At 41.7% G+C, this 25,966-nt stretch overlaps 1 protein-coding gene across 1 annotated transcript in view; it reads left to right on the top strand.

Annotated features, from left to right (window-relative positions):
• Nucleotides 1-25,966, top strand: part of LOC118332773 (collagen alpha-1(XXVII) chain A-like) — a 71,484-nt gene that overhangs the window by 7,650 nt on the left and 37,868 nt on the right. Inside the window, exons 3-8 of the mRNA XM_035668201.1 lie at nucleotides 3,182-4,695; nucleotides 9,483-9,536; nucleotides 15,770-15,823; nucleotides 18,117-18,170; nucleotides 18,319-18,372; nucleotides 25,559-25,603. Coding sequence (XP_035524094.1) covers nucleotides 3,182-4,695; nucleotides 9,483-9,536; nucleotides 15,770-15,823; nucleotides 18,117-18,170; nucleotides 18,319-18,372; nucleotides 25,559-25,603 — 1,775 coding nt within the window. The remainder of the gene's footprint in view (nucleotides 1-3,181; nucleotides 4,696-9,482; nucleotides 9,537-15,769; nucleotides 15,824-18,116; nucleotides 18,171-18,318; nucleotides 18,373-25,558; nucleotides 25,604-25,966) is intronic.

The raw sequence follows: 25,966 nt of genomic DNA, 5'->3' as shown, positions 1-25,966 counted from the left end.
GAATGAATCGGTGACTTCATCCTCTACAAGGGATAACATTACAGAGTGAAGAGCCTTGGACTTTCTTTCTGTCCTACTTGAGTGACTTGGCACAGAGCGAGGCTATGAACTCCAGCCATGTGTTAAACACAAGTCTGTCTGTGTGTGTGTTCACATCCATACAGTATGTTGTATATCTAAAACCACATGGTTAATGTATGCCCCAGTAATACTACAAGTGGTATTTAAATAAAGAAGTTTGGAGACAGTAGTCTATGCACAGAACAGATACATGTAATGCACCCGCTGCCTCACTGCCAACTGACTGTCTGTTGTCCTTTCCTGCAGAAGAGACCACACAGAGAGGAGAATTCACTGTGTGGATGGGTATACTGTCTACCCCATGTAGGTCTTGTTCCTCAAGCTATTTTATAAATCCCATGTTTTGAGGCAAGGGAAAGTCTAACAGCCCCATACAGAATGTGGGAAGACCATAAAGGACTGGCTTTATAGGAGAGGCATGTCTACCTTTACTTTTACTGTGCAAAAAAAGTGATTTAGAAAACTGTTTTACAGTACAAACTGTGTTCAAACTTGGTCACTCAATAATTCCTAGACATATTATTTAATATGTGAAGTTTTTGTTTGATATCATGAAAACTTTCTGCAAAAAACATTTGAGTTTTGAGCTGCCGCCTTCCTGAGGTCTAATTCTACCAGTATTACTAGGAGATCAAATTCCCTTTCTTAACTTTTTTTTCTTTCCGTGCAATTATATATTTCCAAAGTCTGAGCCCCCCATCAATAGTCTAATGAAGCAAGCCTTTATAGAAAGACAAGCATCTCATTGAAGTCCTTGCTTTCTATGGCTTACCAGTACAGCCACTGTTACATCCCATCTGTCTTTCCCTTCATCTTTCCCATTTTCTGTCATCTCATCAACATTGCTTGCCCACTTTTCTATCTTTTCACAAGCAGGGCTTCTATACACATGTCCCCATTAGACAAGGCCCGGTGACCACAGGTCAGAATGAGCCCAGAGACAATAAAAATGTTGAGGGGCCTGGGTCTGAGATCACAGGTCATATGGAGAATGAGCGCCGGCACCCCTGAGACTGAAACGCTGAACAGAGAGTCAAAATTGGCTGAAAGGCTGGAAACTGTATTCTGCCTCCAGGCAGGGAGATGCTACACTCACTTGTGGTTACTATGGTCATGTTCTGAATTTCCAAACTGACTCTATTGATGAGAGGAGAAAGGAAAAGGGGTGGTTGTCTGATGATGCCGATGTCCATTGGCTCATTAATCCCCTATAGCCTTAAAACAAAGAGGCCATGCCTTGACATCAGCCGAGCAAACATTTCCTATACTTCAACAGGCTGTACAGCAAGCACTTAGATGTGTTAATTGGTGTGGAAGTTACATAATTTCGCCATCAAATGTACATTTAGAACCGTCCTTTGCACCTTAAAACACATTTAATACAGTATCCAACAGTCTCTCTTTCCTTTGTAGGGGAGTGCGTTGGCCAGATGGTTACTAAGCAAGGATTAGGTCCTTTAGCCTGATTGCGCATTCCTGGTACTGACTGCTTTGGCCTTAACTGAGCTCCCTTCACAATTACCTCCACCAGCCATCATGTTTCCATCAGCACAGGGTGAACACCAGCGACAAAGTATTGTCTCTTTACATGACCGTTGGGATGCAAGTCAAAGTTCTCATTAAAGGGATATTCATATTTTATTTATTTTCTGCTTCATGTAAAAAACATAGTCATTTAAAGTTTGTAGGGAATTCATTCAGCCTTCTTAAATAGCATAACCTGGCAGTATGGCACTTTATAGAACAAAACCCACCAATTCAACGACCAAAAACAGGAAGGCAAAATTAGGTAAAGATCATACATTTAGAACCACAGTGCTTTGGTCTGACTTTAAAACCTCAAATGATTTTTTTGTGAAGATATTGCCATAATGGGCTTACATTTTGGGGTGAGCAGCTCCTTTGAGAATTTACAGGCTTGTATAGCAATAAACATGCTATATTCTGAGGCCATTTGTTGTGGGCATGCTTAGACAGTCATATGGTCAAAACGTTGCCACAACTTGCCATGTTGGAGAGAAGCGTGAGGCTGCAAACCACTGACATTTGAAATAAAAGCCACCACAGCACCACTGTGTGCAGCATCACTGAACTGACCAACCAAGGTCGCTCCATACCCCCCTATCATCAGCCTAGCTTTATATCTGTCTGGGCCTATACATAGTCATTTGTTTTGGCCTAAAGTTGCACTAAACAGCCTTCAGAAGGAGTTTGCTGGCCTCAAAACCCAATGTGTTTATTATTCTTGTATTTCTTTCTTTTTTTTTTTTTTTGCTTCAACCATCTTTTTTCCCATCTCTTCACCCTGCAGTGTTTTTAACTCCATTACTTGAACTGCTGTTCTGTGTCTCTGAAATATCAGGAAATTATTGGAAAATTGGCTCATAAACCAGTGTAGTCAATCCAACAGCCACTGGCAAAGACAGCTAAAATATTTTGCTGAGCCTCACTTGTTTCAGGAAGAGCAAATTCTCACAACTAGTCCAGAATGTCCTATTAATAATTTAAGATGTTTAACAGTTTCTCTGTCATCCATATCTGTTAACTGTTGACGTGTGTGTAATTGCTGCTCAAGTGGCCATGTTTCTAAGTGTTATTACATCAACCAAACTGGGACTAGTAACTCTGCTCATTACCCATGTGTCTCACTCCCAGTTAACATGGATGCTTTCCACAGAAGTGTGATGAGTGTTGTGTTTGGGGGAAATAGTTTTGGTTGGTTTTACATAAGTTTCTTATCAGTCTAGATTGTTTGCTCTCCTTTGTTCTTACAGTTACTCTGCTGTTGTCCTGGTGTGTATTTTTTTTATACTAAACTTCCCCTTTGCATTTATGTATGTAGCCATTTTGCAAATATAATAGGATATAACTTGTTACTGGTCATGTATTTAATGTTCCTGTAAGGAATGGAAAGGAATGATCAGGGATCAACAAATCAGATGTATTCAGAGGGATAATGTAAATTCTTAAAATATACTTGCCAGATACTGAAGACCTATAGATAATAATAGGCTTTCATTGTCAACTGCACTGGTGTGTAACCTTTAAAAAGCATGTTATAATTATTTGCACCTCTAACACAACCCTCTCTTCTATCTAGATGTGGACATCCTCCAAAAGTTGGGGCTCAAGGCAGAGAAGCCGTCACGCTCGGTGCCAGCAGGGGTCATTCCATTCAGATCGGGGATCATCCTCAACCAGCGAGCGCACATCGAAACTCCACTGCGCTCAGTCTTCCCAGCGGCCATCTGGCCCAATCTGGCACTGGTCCTGAGTGTGCGCTCACACCGTGTCAACAGTGCTTTCCTCTTCACCCTGCTCTCAGGCCACAAGAAGCTCCTTCTCGGTCTGCAGCTTGTACCGGGCAATCTGGTCCTTCACACAGGACCAAACACCTCAGTGGCATTGCCCTATGAGCCCCATGATGGTCAGTGGCACCAGCTGGCGGTGGGAATTAATGGACAGAGAGTGACTCTATATGCCTCCTGCGGAGAGCAGAGTGTTCATGCAGACTTTGGGTGGGACAGTGAGGAGGGACTGGCTCCAGAACTCCAGGGCTCCTTCCTGCTGGGGCGGACAAGCCAGCAGCAAGCCTCAGCACACTTTGAAGGAGCCATCTGCCAGTTTGACCTGGTCCCTTCTGCACAGGCAGCTCACAACTACTGCAGGTACATTAAGAAACAGTGCAGGGAAGCTGACACATACAGGCCTAACCTTCCTCCATTGCTGCCTATCCTACCACAAGAAACAAACATCACAGCGACCGCTGCTACACCTAAAGGTGGTGGCCTGCAAACAGCCAAGAAGACTACGCGGCTTAGCCTTGCCAGGAGTGTTGCTGCTGCAGCCTCGGCTGTCAGATATGTGGCCCCCACCCAAACAATAAAGCCCAGCCCTGGGACCATTCCTACACCCGTGCTTGGAACTGTGATGCCAGTCACAGTCCAGCTTGGTTTGGCTTCCCCGCCTCCCAAGGCCAGGACTGAAACTGTCACAGCACCACTCAGTTCAAGAGTACCCCCGACAAAACAACCAAACCCAAGACCCACCACCTCTAATCCTTCAAATCAAAAACCCTCCAAACCCCCTCCCACAAAGGCCAGTCCCAATAACAATTCCAAAAAGACGATTGCAGGAACAGACAAGAAGAAACCTACTATTCCAGCCACTACCAGCCCCAAACATCCCAAGACAAAGGCTGACCCTACCATATCAAACCAAGGTGCAGTCTCAAAGAAACCACAACCCACCACAGCCAAGAAAACATCTCCCAAGCCTAAAGTCACGCCATCCAAAGCCACTCTGTCCAAACCCAAAACAAATTCTGTCAAAGTTGTTCCTTCTAAATCAACAATATCCAAGGTCAACCCCTCAAAATCAACAATCTCCAAAACTACAATTGCTAAAACCTCCAAACCAGTTTCCAAAAAGGTCATCAAACCAACAAGTCAAGCCAAAATCACCAAGGCTCTAGTCACCCCGCAACCAACCAGACGTTCATACAACCCAGTAACACCACCTGCTACTGATGGCTTCCAGAGCTGGGAGGTGCCACCTACTCAGTTCTCCTTGCTGGATGGAGCTATAGGACAGAAAGGAGAACCAGGCCCACCGGTAAGCACCGCTGGACTGTTGGGTTGGTTTGTGAGTGTGTTTTTGTGTGTGTCCTTTTTGACTTGGATCTAGGGTTGGTAAATGCAACATGCCTTAAGGCTGTAAGGTATCTGATGGACTGTTGGGGAATAGTAGAAATATAAAAGGGGCCCAGGCTATAGATAACTATACAAAAAAGCAGCACTATAAAAGAGCATTATAAAATCATTTCTGAAGCTGACATGGTGCCAGTGTAGAATATCTAAATTCACATTTTAGTTTTGGTCATTAGCCTGGATTGAGCATTTTGTACAAGCTGAAGTCAAGACAGAGATCACATCCGAGCACACACATATAAGACTGTGCAGCACTAAAGGTTCTGTAAAACCAAGATGAAGAAACATGCAGCTGTTTGTGTTGGCAGTTGTCGGTGGTGAGTTTGATGGTTTATGTTAGGAAAGTGGTGAAAGTGAGTGAAGTACACGTAGTGTAGGGACCCAGTATGTGCTGGTCTTTGTCACCAGTGAAAGACCACGTTTGATTTTAGTGCTCTGGGGCTAGAAATAAGAAACCACAGAGATATGTAGGTTAATGAGGAGCTATCTCCTTTCCCACATAGGTTAGAAATCCTACTTTTCTTCCCGCCTGTCCTTCTTCCTCTGTGCACAGAGCCCTCCCGGCTGGGTGTGACGTGTCAGGTCTGACGCCCTGCCGTCTCTGCACCAGATTCCTCTGTCATAGAGGGCTGGTGGAGGTCTCATGGCCCTCCTTTAAAGCTAGGTCAAGGGTCAAAGCAGTCAGTAAACACCATCATTCAGCTTCCCGATGTAGGTACAAAGGTAGGCCAGGCCTATAGTATATCACTCGGAGTGGGAACACTGTGACAGGCTGTGTTGGTTAGGCAGATGCTCAGTTGCATCTTGACTGACCACTGGGGACCAACTTTAGCTCCATAGTAGATTTTATTTGTTAGTAACTGCCTCTTAACATAAAATATACACATGCACACTCACATTTGTGTTTGGCCACAGAGCAAAGAAAAGTGTGTTTGTTAACTACTTGGTAGCAGATATGGAGTTCAGATTTTTGTATCTCAAGTTGTTTGGCATAGACAAATAAAATGTGTTAGGGAGTTGTATTATGTTATAAGCTATGCCTAATTGTCCACACAGTTCTTCACCTTCAAACGTGGCCTGAGTAATCAGACCTCAGTGTCTCGTCAGCTCCTTCTGGGTGTGTTTGTATTTAAAGCTGCCCTTGTGATTGAGTCATTTTAGTGTAGAGTGTGAGCAAGGCCTGGGTGTTTGATACGTGTGCCTTGCTTCTTCTTCTTTGTAGTGGTCTGTAATTTGTCGCTGTAGATTGCAGAGTGTGGCGTGTCAAGGGTTGGCTAATTTACATCTGTACTGATGTCCACACCACACTTGACTGTCATTACAGTAAACCAAATTACTGCCATTTAGAAAGCAGTACCTGCAATCTCAATATTGAGTGATGTAATCTCCCACAGAAAATAGATTGTAGAAGGATGATTAGGGGAAGTTATGAGGTCATTTACTGAAGGACTGTGCTGATAAGAGGTTGAGGCCAAAAAGCTTTTGTTATACTCTAAACTAAGAACAGTGCTTTCAACACAAGGCCGTGCCTAAATGTCCAACCTTGCAAAGCTCCAAAGGATCAGCACACAAACAGTAGTAGTAGTTTTCCAGTCAAGGTTTGATTTGGAAAGTGGTAGGCACACAGGGGTCTCAGGGTCAGAAAATGTAAGAATTTTCCATTGCATATTCTGCAATTCTATGATTTCTTAATCCTATTAATAATGTTTAATAAATATTTGAAGCAGGAATAAACCCTCAGACAACCACAAAGCTCATAATTAAAATGCTTACCTGGTCATGTTTTACTCCTCTCTCTGCCTGCTTTGTCCCTCTCTTTCTTTCTTACCGTACAAGCATGTGCTTACTGGCAAATGTTATTTGCTGATAACTGTAAAGCTATGTAGCTACTTACATTAACCAATAAATAAGATGTTCATGATTATAATCCAGACTGGTGAATTAAGGAAATGTTTAAGGAGGTTAATTGAAATGTTAACTAACCCTGTGGCCACACAGATGGAATTTGAATCTAGGGAAGACAGAATAGTAAATTACCAATCCTAGAAGAATTATTAATGCTCATCTCATTTGGCCAACAAGTATAATGGCAGCATGAGAAGAACAAGAACAGTTGTTAGCCAAGTCAAAAGTAAAAGCACAAATACACCCTACGGCACCGTGTCACACCATTGAGTTTGATAGCTACCTACGTGTAACACGAACACCTGGATTGTTTTGTGCTCTGGCCTCGAGCTTTCTCCTCTGACTAAGTGGACTGTGCTGTTTCTGAATCATCCAAAATACATGTAAAGGAGTCAGGAAGAAAGCAAATAAACACCAATATAAGCCCTTTTTCTCAACCAGTGGGAACATAATGGAGTTAACCCTTTGTAGAGCAAATAAGAATAATATTTGATTTAAATGCCTATACAATAAATATGAAATTAGTTGTGGGGATAATTTAAGGTCATCATAAAAATGGTAGGAACATATCCCCACCATCGTTACCATAATGTTCCAAGCTTTACGTTACATAAATACATGAATCTGTGTTTTGTCTGAATTCTGACCTAAATTTTTTGTTGCCGTGAGTATGAAATGTGCTATATAAATAAATTTGCCTTGAATGCCGTCATTTGACAGGATCACATATTGAGACTCACATGTGGATTGTTTACTCTGAGAATATATCAGGGATTAAACAGGTGCTGCCTGCCAAAGTGTGTGGGTGCACGCATGCATGCGTGTGTGTATGTGTTTCTGTGTTGCCATGTAGTGCCTTGGGAGATCCCAGATAAACCTAGGCACGCTTCCTTTTCAGCATAGTTTAGATTTCATAAACACACATGTACATACTGTACTCCTCACAGCAGAGTCTTGTACACACACATACTCTCTCTTACACATACTACATATCTCTAATACATGCACATGAACACACATTCTGACATATATGAAAGTCAGAAGCCAATGAAAAGCATTGCATTCATTGAGGTTTCAGCCAACAGCTTTGTCATTCATCACTCTGGCTGCTTAAAGCATTAAGCCTCTTCTACTGAAAGACATAATAGAACCGTGATCTAGACTTGTGTTTCCATGGTGCAGATTCTGAACTCTGGCTGCCAGGAGAAACATCCATTGCAGGCGCAGACATGGCAACAGTTCCCCATCTGAAGCACCTTTGGCTCCTCACTGCTGCTTTAAAAATGACTTTGAGATGAGATCTGTTCCACAGTGAACCTGAATGTGATTTATATGTTCAGAGTTTTTATGTTATCGCTGAAAGCGAGAGTTTTAATCTGATTATTTTTTAATCAGAGCTGTGGAACTGGCTGTGAGTTAAAATTTAATTTAGACCTGAACTGTCCCTCTCATGTCTAGGCGTTTGTATTGATTTAAATTGTACCTGCAAGCTGCATGAGTCCTTAAATGTAGCCACAATTTGAAATTTGAATTTGAGCTTTTAAGCAGTTTGATATGCAAATTTGCACTGTGTGTATTCTAGTACTTTTAAATAGTTTGGAATGTTTCATGCAAGTAAAAGAGGTTAATTCAAGTTTTTAAACTTTCAAACAACTGTTTTCACAGATCACAGCACATCTCTCAATTAATAATTCAGATGCAGTTGTCAGGTGGTACAAATTATTCCCTAATTCCTCATAGGCACAGTCAGCAAGTCTAATCTCATAACTGAAAACGGCATTTGCCATCAGTCTGTGTTTAAATTGTGGTGATTGGAAAACCTTATTGATGCGGGACATACATTCGTGACCTGACAGCAGTCAACAACCTCTTAGAAAGAAAGAAATATGTTAAAGAAAGACAGGTGCAAAGAGGAGATGACAGTAGGAATAAACAAACAAACAAGTGTAAGAAAGGAGGGCCAAAGCGGGGGGTGGAAGTGTAAAGATGGACAGGAGTGTGTGTCGATGTTGACACGTCCTTAGGCCACCATAGAGTGTACCACCTGTAACAGTGGGGGTGGTCTCAACCATGGAGGTCATCCTGGAAGAGGTGGTGGGGGGGCAATTATAATCTTTAGTTGTTGTTTTGAAGTTGAAAGTTGTACTCTGTCTCTTAAAGTTCATAGGCCTGTGAAAACTGAGATGAGGAAACTACAGGAAGGGTACAACCTTCACACTACACTAACTGTGCTATATTTTAGATGCTGCCGCTTTTTTACTAGATGTTCATGTCTAAGTTATCTCAGGCAACGAATTTAACAACATTGTAAAAATACGGTAATGCATTTGCAGTGAAGCAGGCATTTTAAAAATGCATTCATGTTCAGCATCCAGAGCCCTACATGTAACTCGACAGCAACCGCAGGCCCTGTGTTTTTCCTCACTTCTCCTTTTTCTCTTTTTTGATTAAAAGAAAACGAATGAGCACAAGGCTGATAAAGTCACACAGGGCCATTGACTGGTGCAGGAAATGACCTGTTATTTTCTAGTGTTTCCTCCCACACAGGAATCCGTCAGAACTTCCTGATGGATAAGACTGAACTCTCATCACCTTGAGATGGAATTACTTCAGAAGGAAAAGGTGTCACTTTTTTACTAGGCAGCCACTGTGCAGCCTGTCAAGGAAACACGCAAAACAGTCTTAATGACCTTAAGGTCTTGATAGAAGATTGTTTAGGTATTGAATAAGATCATCTGTATCGTATATGTCAATATGCAACACTGATTGAATTCTCTCTCCCTCCAGGGGCTGCTAGGACCTCCAGGGAAGCCAGGCCTGCCAGGCAAGAGGGGTCCTCGGGTAAGTGGTTTGGTCGTTCTCAAACACCTCCTGTCATATAAAAAACACTTCCATTTGTAACCTCTAGAAATTATTTAGGAGTTGTTTTTTCTGGAATCATGGTAATAAGCGTGTCTTTATTTAGATTTATTGTGGCATCTCCGTGTGTGTGTTTGTTTGTGTTTTTGCTACTGCTGCTGACGTAGATGTTGACTGAAAGCTCAAAAAGAAACAGACAGTAAATAACCCTCTCGGCAGAGAGGTGACTCAGAAAGACAGACAGACAAACAGACTGACAAGGACAGAGAGGACTGCATCTGTGTGTTCCAGCCTAGAAGGCAAAGTCCTGGACCATTTTCTGCAGTTATAATAATAACCTGCCAAGCCAGAATCCAATCCCTCCCCATCACCCAGCTGACACACACACACACACACTCTCACATACTCACACACAAATTTTTCCTATGCAGGCAGATTGACCATATTCAGCACAGGGCTGCGAGTGCTGACCTCCCACCCCTAAGCATAAACAGGAAAGCTCCTATAAAGACAGCCTTTCAAAAGGCTGCCTGTGCCACAGGATGCCTAATAAAAGCACTGTAAACAGACAGAGAACACATGGCTCCACTGGACTTTCTTCTCCACACTGAGCTGTTGCAGCAGGCTGCACTGACACTTCATAGGAGTCCCATTCTGGGCTAATGAAAGGCCTCTTTCTCCAAGGCAGTTAAATAGATATAGTCTCATCCGTGGGTCTTGTTTGAGGAATTGTCTTTTACTTCCTCTTTTTCTCTCTGATTTATAGATAGAGACATGTTTTGTAGCCACGCTTTCAAGTTGGCTCCAGGTCAGTTGGTCGGTCCATTATTTTTGTCCAAACTAAAATATTTCAACAATTATATGGATGCATTGTCCTAAAATTTTATTCAGACATATATGGTCCCCAGAAGATGACTCGCACTAACTTTGGTGATCCCATTTTGTACCTCTAGTGCCACAAGCAGGTTGACATTTATGGTTTTGAGTGAATAGCATCTAATGCCATGTGTGGTATGCATATTCATGCTCCCCTCAGGAGGAATTGTACTAACTTTTGTGATCTCTTAGAGCCATCAGCCGGTCAGAATTTTGATTGGCTCAAAACATAATGCCTGTAAAAGTAATGACTTTCCCATCAGCTTCAGCTACACTTGTGTACAAGTGTGTACAGATATATACAGCTACACTGTATTTAGCACTATTAGGCTAACTAAATAACATACCAAACATGGTGAACATTATACCTACTAAATATCACTATGTTAGTATCATTGTGCACATATAGCATATAGCTTAACACAAGTACAGTCTTAATGATGCTAGCATGGCTGTAGACTGTTAGTCTGTTAGTCTCTCTGTCTCCTTGTTTTAAATGTTTAATTAATGGACAAACACTACTGTCTGTGTACACTATTTAGTCCAGACAACAGAATCATCCAAATGCATCAACTATACAGTTAGTGATTGATGTCCATGTGTGCATGCAGATATATTTTGATGCATGTGCTTGTGTCTTATGTGTGTGTTTTTAATTATTACTTAGTGTTTGTGTCTGTCTGTGACTGAGGGACTCTTACGTTAAAGTCTCTGTGATCCCCCACAGCTATAGATGTATAAGGAGGTCTTTGTCTGGCTCTAATTAAAGCTATTTATGCCACAGCAGCACCTCCCATCCCGTCCTTAGTAGCAGTTCAACAACATCAGCCCCACTTAGGCCAATTTCTTATGATTCAAATCAAACTTACCTGGAATCAAACTTTTGGCTTAGCCTTGGCCATTACATTTCTAAACACAGAGCAACGTGTACAGCCAAGAATAATATAAATACGATTCTGAGTGGAACTATTTTTGTATGACCAAGTAGCAGCTTTTTAAAATATAGGCTCCATATTTAACTTGAGGGTCTTTTTCTTTTCAAGACTAGCAAGTAATTAATCAAATTCTCTTACATATTAACAGAAAAGATCTGAATCTGAATCTGAATCTGATCTGAAAAGAATCTGTTACAAATATGCTGCACAGTTCCTCCAGCTAAAATTGGACCGTGGATGGGTTTTGACTCAAACATGTCCTTGATAAAGCCCCTATGCCTGTTTCAAACCTCATTCGTCAGGGGTATGTATCGACCGATCACCTCATACGGATTTACATCCTGATGGCTTAGACGTGGCCTTTGTCAACCACAGCAAACCAGCTGTTGAACTGCCAGTGGCATTGTCAGTGGAAGTGGTTGGTTTGCAAAGCGCAAACAATGAAAACAAGCTGCTTCAATAAAAAAGCACTTGTAAAGACCTTTGGTTTTGATGCCACTTTAAAGGGGGTCACTCACAAACACACTGCCAGTGTCTGTGTGAGTGTATACACGCTACAGCGTTAATCCCACACCGTGTAGCGCAGACATATGTGGCTGTGTTTATGGCCTGCCTATATAAAGAGTGAGACAGATTATGGAGCTTTCCTGTAAACAAAAGCATTTATCAAGTTTAATTGCTGCTGCCATGTGTGTGTGCAAACACTGAGACACATATACACACACTTACACACTCAAAAACATGCACTCAGAAACACATGTTTCCCCCCTCTTGGCCAGATAAGAGTGTGGTTTCAATTTGGGGAAAGAACTTCACTTGTTGATCACTGGAATAATTAACTCCGAATCTGAATTTCCACTACAGGTTGCTTATAGGCTGCAGGCTCCCAGGTGGAATAGCGTGATTTGATCATAAGCCTCATCTCTTTATGTGAAAAACGAAATTCCAGTGACAGGCTTTTGCTGCTGAGAGAGCTGTTCGCAGTTTTTTTGCATGACCTTCCTTAGCCGTGGATTACTGGAAGTCTGTATGATGACACACAGAGCACCATTGAGCCCACCAAGCACCACCCATGAACCTTGACCTCTGATCCTACACATGTGAGTGTGAGACGCCATTGCTATGGCAACCGCTGCTGCATTACAGAAGCCTTCGCTAGGTGTCCGTGAATAGTCAGGGTGAGCTCTTTCGAGTCTGTTTGTAGATGTATAATGACGACGGTGGTAGAAGGGTGTGAGAGGAAACGTGTGGTGGATGCATCGCGGGTACACAGGCCTGTATCTCTCTGAAGACTGGCTGCATGTATTCGTCTGGAGCCTGCTGGGTCAAAAGGGTCTTTGTCTGAGTGGGGAAAAAATCTCTGTCGCCCATCTTTCCTCATGCTTCTCCTCCGAAACCACTCCTCTGCCACTAAACGAAATTCCCCCCACCTTGCTTTACCTGCACGTAAAGTTAATTCACATCCCAGATGGACATTTCATATAGAAACCTGGAAAATTGAGACTATAAAAGAACTCTTAAATGAGCAAAGGTGTTGAGCTCTGCTTAGGGCAGTGTTGTTGGGCTGTTTTTGTAACACCAGGCGACAGATCAGCTTTGTAAGGGTCTGTATAATCCCCTGTGTAAACTGTGTATATGGATCTCTTCTCTGGAACATTACTGTAATAAGCTCCAGGACAGTAAAAAGCACAGACCATGCTTTAATTCGTTATTTTTGCGATCCCCTTTTGGCCACTTTTATACATTTTTTAATACCCAGTTTTAGATGTTTGGCAAAAAAGTTAGCTCTAGGTTTCCATCGTAATTTTCAAACTTGTCATGGCCATTATGAGCTATTACTGTTATTGTTGTAAATGCCTAAATAATTCTTTGGATTACTTTCTATTTCCTTTTTCATATACTTTGGTCACTGCATGATGTATTTAGCTCTAAAAACTTTGGCTTTTCAAGCAAAAAGATTTATATGGTTGGCGTTTTACCAGCGCAGCTTAATTCATTCACCTTTCTGTTTCTGTTATTATGAAGTTTTACTCTATGTGGCACTGGTCTGCAAATTCTGCTCTTTTCACTCAGCAATGGCAAGCATGCTACTGCGACTTTAACGAACAGTGAAATATTCTCCTGAATCCTCAGAGGCAAAGGTTCTACTGTGTGAGTGTGATCTTTAATTATGAAGACGTCCAGCAGTTTCACATGCTCTTCATCTAATGTTAGTTTATCAGGCATTGCCCCTTTGGCTCTCATTTGGCACGGCATCATACAGAATCTCTTTTATCTTTAATATGGTGACTGTATATACATTTAAACTGTCTTTTACAAGCTTGTGTTGAAAGTCCGACTATGTTTACAGCATAGCCCATTAAAACAGCTCGTCTAAAATATTCTGTGTGGGAATGTAACCTTGAAAGTGATGTCATGCATCCAGATTTAAGATCCACAAGATTTACAATATGTTTGGCTTTAAGTTGCACATATGGTGTTGATATTGAATTTTGTAGATTCAAGGACACATTTAAATACCTCACAGCAGACAGCACGCATGTTACCATAATATGAAACATTAGGAGCTATCATTTGTTTAGATTTGGACCATTTTGTCTCAACTTAAAATGAGTTGCGCAGAGCTAGCAGTATTATTACCACAGGAACCACAGTAACGCCCTGCATCGCTGTTCAGAGGTTGGTGGTTTTTCATTTGATAGCCCTCAGCTTATGCGTGCCCCACCCTGGTCTTCTCTAATTAGACACCTGTTGTGCGAGAAGGGGACACGACATGGAAGCAAGAGCACTGTACCAAATGTTGGTGCCAGCCCGTGCCAACTAGTGTACTGCCCAAACTGTGGTAAACCACAGGGTTCATTTTGAAGCATGTAATTCAAACATGTCTGGTTTGTTTAAGTTTATTTAGGGCACAACAGCGTCCCTTAACACTGTCTGGACACACCAACTCTCAAGGGAACGCCGGCTGAATAGAAACCGAAAATGAAAGGGGAAGAGAGTGTGGGAGGAAAAGAGGCAAGATCTTCAAAACTTAAGAATCCTTGGAATGAAAATATCTCATTTGTAAAACATAACAAGTTAAAAACAGATCAGGTTTTCCAGATCTTATCAAAGCGGCATTTTTAAGTCCTGGTGATTCAGCTGGCAGTTTTCACATCAGAGATTTGAGAACACCTTTACACACGCTTAGTAATGTCCTGTTCATTCATGAAAAGTTCTGTCTCAAGTGAATCAGACATGACGGTCATCAAAGCGCCCGTTGACAGGAAGAGCAGTTACAGCAGAAGGCATTTATGTTGTCATGTCTGCACCCGACCAGTATGTCTGTTTTTGAACTTTGCTCAAAGGGCTTTTGTTGAGCTGTATAACCCAGCCCAAACCCCAGATTACTTTTTTCTGCTCTGTGGGATTATGGAGAGCAGCCTGTCTGGGTGTCGCTAAATGTTGTTTTTTGATGCTGCAGACCAGATCGCTAACATAATGGTTTCCTGATTTGTTTTGACTCACCTCAGTGAAACTTGCTGACCCGACTCATAAAGCAGTTGTGGCTCTTTTTCCGCCCTCTCTGACTCGCTCGACCCTTGACCCACTACGGGGGTAGGTTAGGGGCCCAAGGGTGCCACCACCATGCGAGTGGCAGGAGTGAGGTCAGAGATCCACAGGAAAAAGTCACTCAGAGGAAGAGGAGGTAGACAGACAGACGAGTGGATGAATGCCGGAGATATAGCAACAACCCCTGTGCTTCTGTCTGGCGGCTGCTGTTTAAACCAAAGAAAAATTGGTGTAGATTCATTCTCTGGCTTCCAAAGGTTTTCTGCTAAACCTTCCCATGGGGGCTGCTGGATGGGGCGAAATGGTTCACATTACCAATATGCTGCTACTGTAGATCTCACTTTGTTTTCTTTCAGACACAGTTGTGTTCATTTCCTCAGCAACAGCCAATGCGGACAGAAACACACACCAGCGGAGGAATTCAAAATGTTATGATACGAGATGATCTGCATTACTCATTAAGATGCTTGGCAAATGTGTGTTTGTGTGTGTGTGTGTGTGGAGGCGGGAGGTTGTGGAGTGTGAGGCAACAGGGGGCAGGAAAACCACATCCATATGGTGAAGCAGCTCCACAGAGCCCCATTTTCCATAAGCTTCTACCCCCAACACCAACCCCAAATACCTCACCACCCAACTCTCTCTCACACACACAGCTGATGTATAGGAAAATAGGTTAAAGTAGCATGAAGGCTGAGGTTCTCCAGACAGACTTTGCCCCCAGACACCCCTCCTTTTCTGGTCTTATTCACAGTAGCAAAGCCACAGTCTGCATCAGCTCTATCCCAATATGAAGATTGATTGAGATCTCGATCAGTGTTTGATTATGTTTTCCTCTTACTGGCTTTTCCACAGGGTGCCCCTGGTCCCCATGGAAACCCCGGCCGGCCTGGTCCACCCGGACTCAAGGTATCTTACACACTCTTAGACTAACTCACGATCACAAGTGAGGCTTTTCTTCTTTTGCCAAGAGCCCAGCAGCCATGTTGATATTTCCACATGAATCCATTAGACGATTATGTGCCTGCCTCCACTACTAATTTAAAGAGGTTTATGATCTTCTCTTGCCTCTAACATGAATGACAATGCTATGAAGATGAGGATGTGATACATTTTCAGTTTTTCTGTATCAGCTGGAAACCATAAAGTGCAACAAGGGTAATGGAGATTTATGGCTTAAGAATCAGGGCCACCTAAGTTCACGGCAGTGCAGCCACACCTGACAGTTTGAACCAAACACCAAAGCACTTAATACTGAAGAGCTGTATCACTTTAACATGAGTGCTGCAGAGGTGAATGTCAGGAGTCTCGTTTATATTTAAACATTTTTCATGTTCTGCTCAATCTAAGCTCCATTATGCTCTAATGTGTCAATGTTTATGTATTAAAATGCTGTTTCCATGTAAAATGAATGCCAGTCTATGTGCTAACACTGCAACTCGAGCAGAGAGAAGAGAGAAGGATAGTTGGACACCAGGGAGAAGTGATTTATCAGAGCTCCAGGGAAAAACATTACAAGTTAGAAAGTGAGAACTTCAAATAAATCTGTCTAATTTTAAAGTTTGAACAGGAGATGACCCTCTCTAAATTCTCTGCATCCCTCATCTGATTGTCTGGACTGATGTATGCCTTAGCAAACACCCTTGACCTCTGGCACTGTGTGCTCAGAGTACATAGTGAGGACCACTACCTGTATTGAAAGTGCATTATAAAAATGCCTTGCATAAATACGGCACAGTTGCAGCTGCATGTGGTCGCATTGCCCACCCCCATCACCAGAGCCGTGACCTCCTCAGGTCACCCAAATGGACTGTGTTTGTCCTTGTCTCCTTGATGTAATTTATATTATTCCTGGTTGCATTCTTCACTTTTTACAGTCGTCTTCCCAACATTATATACCTAATTATCACCCTCATCTGCTTATCTCTTAATTAAGTAAAGGAATAGTTTGATATTTTGGAAAATACACTTATTTGTTGAGACAAAAAGTGTATCTTCTTCAGTGTATCTTGTATGTTAAACTAATTAACTATATCAATTAACCACCAACATAATTGTTCTCAATAGTCTGACAATAAGTGTTATTGAAGATTATCGGTGGACACAGCCACTGCTTTTTGACCAACAAGCCCCATGTAGACCCACTTTTGGTAAAAGATAATTGCTAAGGGCATCCAATGGCCTGTTGATTAAAGGAATAGCTTGACATTTTTGGCTTATTGGCTTTCTTGATGAGAATTAAACAAGAAGATTGATACCAGCCTCATGCTGTATGATAAATCTAAAGCTACAGTAGCAGTAGCTTAACTTAGCTTAGCATAGCACTGCCCAAAAGTAACAATATTTATGTATCAGATATGTAAAGCTCACTAATTAACACATTAGATTGCATTTGTTTAATGCGTACAAAAAACAACGTTTATTTTTCTCTGGGGTAATGTGCTTGACTATTTCTTGACTGCGGACAGTGACGTCCTAAAGTCTGTAGGAAGTAACTGCACCGACCAACAAAGTAATTAGTGAGCTTTATAGGCGCTAGTAAGTGAATTTCTTGAGTATTTCCCCAAAGGTTGAACTATGCCTTTAAAATGTATATCATATAACCATATAAAAGTCCCTTATTCTAGCCAAACAACAGACACATGTAGACACGGAAACCTTGCTTCAGTGAATGAACACTTCAGTAAATTGTAGGTGGTGCAGAGCAGGCTTCTTCTACCTGGCAGGTGTGTTGAGGGAATGAGTGTTTGATGTCTTGGGGTTCACTGCAGTCTTTGCTCTTTCATCGTTAATAAATGAAACAAAGTTGTAAATAGCAGGGGTCCATGGGGAGAGAAGGAATCAGCGCTCAGCGTAATTTCCGATCCATAGCTTTGATGTGCTGAAACCCCATTATTGTTACCTGCTGACAATGAAGCTTGGTGTGTGTGACTGGAGGGGCACATAATGCTCTGCAGCTATAAGAAAAGCATCTATGCCAATTTTTCTATGTGAATTAAATTTTTTTTATCTAATATGGGATTTAGAGAGGCACACTTACTGTGGCTTTAACCTTTTCCCCAGCTCAAATGAAATGTGTTGGTCAGTGAAATTATTTTGTTAATACGATTGTTCGTCAGATACTTTCAGAGATTGGAATCCTGGAAGTGCAGCTGGGTCATTTTACCCATACAAAGTCCTCCTTTGTGTTTCTTTTTATCAGGGGAAAAAAGGAGATCCTGGCATCTCACCTGGGCCAGCACCTAAAGGAGAGAAGGTATTGTGTCCCTCCTTTTTCCTCTTACACGCTACATTAATTTGTAACAACGTCCTGTTTGGCAAGGTCCTAGCACATTTATGATTGCTATTTGTACAACCAGTCATTGTTGAATAACGGCCTTTTGACATTCTCGTTTGTGTTCTAGGGAGACTCAGGGATTATTGGCCCGGTTGGACTGACTGGCCAAGAAGGTCGGAAGGTAAGACTGAACAGCGAAGGGCCCCCAAAAGCCTCTGAATGTCTTTGCACCAAATTCCTTCCAATTAAATGAAATTCAGTTATTAAAGCTGACCCTAAGTGTACCAATTGATGTTGTGAGTGAGCATAGTGCTTACATGTGCAAACGTTGGATAGTAAGACCCTTGAAAGGTTTGGGACAGCCCAGGAAAGAAAGCTTGCATGATTCATTATCAGCATTTCATAACCATTGTTTTTTGTATTGTGTCTGTTGTGATGTTTGTGTATGTATGTGTGTGTGTGTGTTTGTGCTGCTTTCTTCCATCTGTGTTTGCTGGATCCAGCACAGAGGGGTCTTAATGTTGGCAGGAAGGATGTCATGAGGGATGAAGGGGGAGGCTTTTGTCATCAGGGAATGGGATGGGGATCATGCACTCAAACACAAAATTGCCAGTGTCCTAGATGTTACTTCAGTCGCAACTTGAGTGATTCATGAGCGTACTGTAGGGAAGAAAAAGTGGGACAGAGCTTCTGCTGTACAAGAGTGGAACAAGCTAAGACCAAGAGTATGTCCAAGGGAAAAAACGCTTGACTTGTGTATGTGTCTATGCACACAATTGTGTATATATATTCCAGCATGCTGATGTGCATAAAACAGACATCAATTAGATACATTACAGCAGTGATTCCCAACCAGGGGTATCTGTACCCAAAGGGGTACTAAATTCTGTAGTTGGCAGAAAAATTCATAGCTCTATTAATCAACTACAAGCATACTAACTATTTAGTTAGCAATCTATCAGAGAAGTAATAGTAAACAAAGTAGTAAAGTAAACAAAGTAATGCTTTAATAGTTGAAATAGTAGGAGCCGTTTAAATAGTTAGCTGAAAGTAATGGATAAATTAGCTGAGAGCATTAATACATTTTAAAAAAAGCTAGCATTAAATATAGCCAATAAAGGGTTGATAGTTAGCTAAGCTAAGCTAAGTATTAAAAACTTGCAAAAAAGTAATGCACATATGTTTGAAATAAAGCTAAACATAATAGATAAATGGTTAAAATAGTTAGCTTAAACTAAAGCATAAATAGCAGCTAGTGTTATGTATCAAATAATGGGTTAATAGTTAGCTAAAAGTATTAGATAATAGTGTTTAATAACATGCAGATTCAAACAAATTGGACATGACAGATGAAGCGTCTATGAAGGAAGTTCATTTGACAGGTTCTGGAATCTGGACTGCAATATAAGATGTGATCACTACAACTTTCCTGGTGCTTAGTGAGGTCTGAAGTAAAATAAGCCTAATCAGTTCACCTTTTTAAACAATCAGAAGAAAATCTCATAAACTGCTTTCAGTCACTTTATGTACTGGATAGAATTGAGCCATGCACTTATTTCAAACAAAGTTGAAGAATTGGTTGAGTAATTGAATATAGCAGGTGGACTATATGCATGGTGCCTCTGCATGTATTCACTGTCTTCCCAGAACTACAGTGCTTCGTAACTGAGTGTCGGACTCTAGTTGGATGGCTGCCTCAACCTCAAGCATATGGCTTTTGTTAGGAGTCCGCTTTTCTCTGTGTGCGTCTCTGTGTCCAAGTCGTATGTCTCTGTCTCTCTCTCTTTCACACAAACTCAGTCAGAATGGAAAATGTAAAGCTGGCGGAAAACATTCACATAGTTCTTTCACACTAAATGAGTCTTGGCAGGTATTTGACGGCCTCTCAGAAAGTTAGACAGTGACATGTGAATCAGCAGCTGCAGGTGAGAGTGTACAGTGTCCAAGACAGGCAGCTGATTGACCTTTTATATTGCTCAGTGATTAGCCGCAAATTGTTGTTTAGCATAAAAATAAGATCACCTGGCAGAAAGTGAGAACACATACCTACACTCCATACCTGTCTACACTGAGATGAGCAGTGCAGATGCTCAGTAAATGAAGCCCAAGGGTACGTTATAGCTGCTTACAAGTTTATCAGAATGACATCACATCCTCATGTCTGGGAAGTTGTTGCCACGGCAACTTCATCAACACACACTCTGGCATCATCACATCTCATGCCTCAGGTATTGGTCAATGAACCACAGACATGATGACTGTAGGAAACTCATTAAATTAACCACAAGGAGTCAGCTTCGTTTCCGTACACAAACACAGAGCGGATAATTAACCCGTTTTCGTCCTGCACTTTACAGAGTACAATAACCTCTCACAGGTCTCAGCTGTGCTTCACACCGTTGATCCTACATGCCTACACATTGCACTGCTATGACAGAGATGTGAGTCAATGTCCAAACTGTTCTGTGGTAGCTCAGGCTGTCTAGAAACAGGCTCTTTGTTTTGTTCTGTTCGTTTTCAGTCAGCTCAGGTGGAAAGTCCCAGGCGTGTCCTGTCCTGATGCAGGTCTCTCCACTGAGACACTAAGGCCTGCAGCAAGGTCAATACAATATTAAAAAGCAATGATGACTTTCATTGCAATTACAATGCAGTGGTGGGCCACCCTGAAGCACCCATGTGCTGTTTCTTCCTCTTCATACCTCTCTAGCTGTTTGACTTGCTCTGTCTCGCTTGCTTGGCTCGTTACACTAAAGCTGTGGTTTAGGAAAACGGGACAACGGCAGCCTTTCCTCTGTTCTCCTCTGAATTTTTCCCTTCTACCTTCTCTGTCTCTCTCACACACACCCAATTACACACACACATACATACAGGCTCTTTATCAGCCTTAGCTTGACACTTCAGCCGGGAATTCTGGAATTTGGCTGCTGGTTTTCCATGGGAAACTTTAATGGAGAAAGCAGTGGTGCTTTGAACGCGTGATGGGAGAGTGTGATTTTACACCGTTAGACAAGCCAAGCATGTTCCGCTCTGTACAACATTTGTTCTACCAAGCAGACTCTGAATGGCTTTTCAGTATGGTAGGCAGGGTCAGGGAGAGGGGACACACACATGGCCAAACCTCAACTACAAGGCCGCATTACAAACCACACGTCTCACCTTACGGCCTCCATCGTGCTTTCTTCTATATCTATTCCCAATGCTGGTTGATCCGTCTCTTCTTTTGTCAGCCTTTTCTACATCTGTCTTTCATACTGAAGCTTCTTTTTCTCCCTTAAAGCCAAGCCATACTGTACAGTAGCATTGCAACTTAACTATTAGTTACAGGGTTTTAAATACACATTCTTATAGTTTCCAGTAATCTATTTTACTTTCACATCTTTAAAAAGAAATGCTGCAGTTCTGAGTTTGTGTTTGTATTTGTTAATATATTACTTTGTCTCAGTCAGAGTTTTTGCGGGGTCACAATTATCAATGGTTATCTAACCTAATGTCTGTATTTTTGGTAGATGTTTTACTGCAAAAGAACAGGTTTGGAAAACAGGCTTGTTCGCTTTCTTGCCAAGAATTAGATAAGATCCATACGACTCTCGTCTAAGTACGGAGCTACAATCAGAATTACCATAAAGAGGTCCCTGTTCTCTAAGAAACAGCAGGTAAAACCAAAAAGTTACATTTTTACATTTCTGTTTGTGTAGGCGTTATACAAATGAAATATAACATGTTAGCTAGTTAGCTTCTGGGGTGCTGGTAGGTGCATTTGTCAGCTTTGAAGAGAACCAGGCTTGCTGTTTCCACTTCCTCCCAGTCTTTATGCTAAGCTAATCCCTTACTGTTTGGGACTTCATATTTAACAAACATGCTTAAGAGTGGTTTTTGAATCTTTCCATCTAACTCTTGGCAATTTAAAGCAATATCATATAACTATCGCATATTTCCTTTAAAAGCCCTTCCAAAAGTTTTTCTTTTCGCTTGGCTCTGCAGTGTCGCTCTGGTTATTGAAGAGACCCAGAACCATACTTCCAAACAGGACAATGTGCATAACAAAATGCTGTTCTTCTTGTATTGAACAACTTCAGCAGCTTCAACAGCTAGATGGAAGCATACAGTATTGCATGGTATAGCATGGTGCTGACATTTAACTGATTTCCTTTTTTTTATCGAGCATAACATTGGTATTTTTTCAGCACTGTTCTGGCTGTAGTTTCCATGCAGATATAGGTGCTGAACTACTGTGAAACATTACCATGTCATCAGCGTAGAGTGTAAGTTAAATAAATCAGTCAGCTTGAACATATCTGTGTTGATGTTGATCGTCATGTAGTCGTGCTTTTTAGAAGCTAGCTATCTGAAAAAAAAATATTAGGGCAGAATTGCAGGCAGGTATGAAGGCTACAAGAGTCAGCTAATCCATAAACACTCATGCGGAGAGTCAGTTTCAGACTTGCTCTATTCTAGGAAAATATCACTGCCTTGAGATACAATATTTAGGTCCTTGTTTATATCAAGTGCCTACATGTGCATGTGCTTTTTCACATATGTGCCATACATACACATGTGAGGACTGTAGCGCCAACGATAATCCTCATAGTCCAGTTGCTATTATGCATATCATTTTACTCTCCAGTCCAAACCATAGTTCTCCCTACAAGAACATCCTATGAATACAAAGTAGAACGATATACTGTAATTCCTCTACAGGGGCTAGACAGTGTATTAATCAAACAGATTTTCTTCATTTATGCAAGGCAGTTTATTGTACGACATTAATCTGTCTAAAGCTCTCCAAGACCTGTTCCAAACTAAACTCTCTCCATTTAGCCCCTGCCCACTGTTCAAACTAACAAATCCACATGCTCATCATCATTGTAATTATGGGAGAATTCAAATCAACCATCATTTTCTTTGCATGTTTCACAAGAAGAACAACAAATCATTGCTCCGTCTTCCACCATGCTAGTAGTGTAATAGTAATACTGTATGCAAGCACAGTGCTGAAATTGCGGTTCAGACAGGGATGAGATAAAGGATGTTTTTTCCACCAGGTAGATTTCAACCAAATTGTCTGGTTAGCTTCATGCAATTGTTTGTTATCTCCGTCCCCGCCAGACATGCATGTGGAGTTTTTTTTTTCTTCTGCTGTACATGTAACACATGCATGGAGCCAGACGATTGCCCTGAGCAATCATCTGGCTCCATGCTGTAGAGGGAATTTGGAGAGAGGTGGAAAGATGAAAGCAGAGATTAATGAGGTGAGTGGTACATTTCTGCTACCAGGGCGCTGTCCAGTGAAGGCAGACTGTGGAAGACACACATTCATCATTTGTGGCGCACAGTCGTTAACAGACATGGGGCCTGTGCTCATTTGAACACCCACAAAGTTAAATGTGTACAGAGTAGGTTGGTAACCAGTCAGAGGAATGACATGTCATCGGCAGACACAATGTGTCTTTTATTTTATTTCTGCCAAAATGCGCTTAAAGTTCCCAGGGGCACTCGGCTGAGTGGGAAAGGATGGAGGGGGGTGCTTACATGGTGCTACCGGGGAGCTGTTGTAAATGAAAAGCATTCTGGTGGGTTTATCTGATTGAACACACATGCTCGTTAAGCAAGTGGCATTGTAAACACAGGAGGGCCAGTGAGACTGGCCGCTCTCATTAGCAAGCACATAATGAGTGAGATAAGAATCTGAGATGGTCTAGCTGCGGTTGGGAGGCTATGGGTAATACCCAGGACCCACAGCATGTATGTATGCGCATGTGTGTGTGTGTGTGTGTGTGTGTGGCTTGTGGACCTCACAGCACAGCTTGGGAACATAAGCCTCTACACATGTTTGTACTATAAGTAAGCCATGTAATAAGATGACGGTGTACATGTATCTTTGTGTGTTAATGTGTGTGTGTTTCCCTGCCCATCTTTGCTTGCATGCACACGTGCACACATATGGATGGAAAAAAAGAATTCAGCCTAACATAGAAAATCAGGCTAATGGCAACAGATGTACATTCATATTCAGACACATGTAGGCAAGTCAGACAGGCATAAATTCGTCAACACAGTTAATAGAATAGAATAGAATAGTTATCGTAAGTGTACAAAATAACATACATCTGAAAGCGATAAATAATAGGTGCTGGACCAAAGTACATGTGTTTTTTTCTTTTAATAGTTAATAAACAAATGGAAATATTCAAAAGGTCACACACAGGCACCATGTGTAAGTGCATCCATCCCTGTTCTCTCCACAACACTGCTTACCAACAGAGCTTTCACAATAATATGGAAAACACACACACGTTTGTACTTGGAGCGGTCTGTCAGCACCTGGACATCTCTGTTTATTTAATGTGAATTATGGGAACTGTTTTCATCCCAGCTCCAGCCGTCTCCTCCTAGTGGTCTTTTGATGATGTGCAACAGATGTGAGGTGATACTAAGAGAGAGAAGTTTTCCAAAAGAAAACTTGGATGATGTGATGATCAATGGTTAGGTTTGTAATGAAAAAGTTAACTAAAAACATATAAGTATATTTATTTTATTTTAACTTTAATATTGTTGATGCAGTTGAGTATAATGCTGACGATGGCAGTTTAAAGTGCTGGTATGGAGGTGTAAGCCAGTGAGAGTGATCATGTAACATAATAAGAAGAGGGATGCTGTGTCCTCTTCCCCTGCTGCAGTCAGATGACGGGACTTAAGGATGGTTTACAGGAACTTAGGGAGTCTTGGCCTGCTACTCTGGAGCTGTGGTTTAGGAAAACGGGACATCAGGAGTCTTTCATTTCTTTGCTATTCTGTTTTTATTTTCTTTTTTTTCTCCTCTTTCCTTTCCTTTCTCTGTTGCTCTCTCACTCTATCAAACTGTGGTCTGGAAAGGCATGTCTTCCCACCTTTGATTTAGTTTGTCTCCACTCTTTGTTGGGGGTCTGTTTTGCTGGAGTCAGCAGAACTGTAGAAAAGCACTATGTCAGGCTGTGTTGTAGTCCGCTCTGCAGGCACAGGGAGGGACCTGCTATCTGACTCAAACAGGAAGGCATTTATATCCTCAACATGCCATGATCCTGGCACAGCCTCCACAGCACCATTTCTCAGTGAACACAGCCAGCGGAAAGTCTGATCCCTTGACAGGAGGGCAGATTGATTTCTTGCATATGGCACTGAACTTGTCTGTCGGTGCTGTTATTGTTAACATGCATATTTTACTTTGCACAAAACACCACTTGTCATTCTCACACAGAGGAAGAAATTATCCTGTGCGTGTTAGGTCTTTTCCTCGTCTATGAATTGTTTCAGAATTTGTGTGTTTTCTTTCACTTGTCCATTATTTTATGCTTCAACTCACCTCCCATGTCTTGTGTTTGTCTCTTTAGGGACAGAAAGGTTACCCTGGTCCACCTGGACTCCCTGGAGAGTCTGTAAGTATCTTTCTCCAATTCATAGATACCTATTGTAGATGTCATCCTCCAATGCTTGTGCTGTTCTTCACACTTCTGTTAATCCCACACTCCCAAAAGTAATATTCCCATATCTTGCAACTCACGCCAATGTATTGTTTTTCTATAGTATTATAAAGTAAATCTTAAGATTCCTATCAGCTCCTGATGCACACCCCATTACTTGTACTTCATCCATTTCTCTTCTTAATGTCTTAATAATGTTTTGCTCTGATGGTGTCCACCATCAAGAACCTTATCAATGACTAATCCCTCATATTCTCACGTCTCACCTCATTCTTTAAAAACTCAGTCATCATCCACACAGTCTGTGTGTGTGTGTGT

Source organism: Morone saxatilis, unplaced genomic scaffold (assembly GCF_004916995.1).
Source record: "Morone saxatilis isolate NCDOM2014 unplaced genomic scaffold, NCSU_SB_2.0 Contig21, whole genome shotgun sequence".
Taxonomy (NCBI): domain Eukaryota; kingdom Metazoa; phylum Chordata; class Actinopteri; family Moronidae; genus Morone; species Morone saxatilis.
Note: the sequence above shows the minus strand (reverse complement) of the source record. Positions and strands in the feature narration are given on the sequence as shown.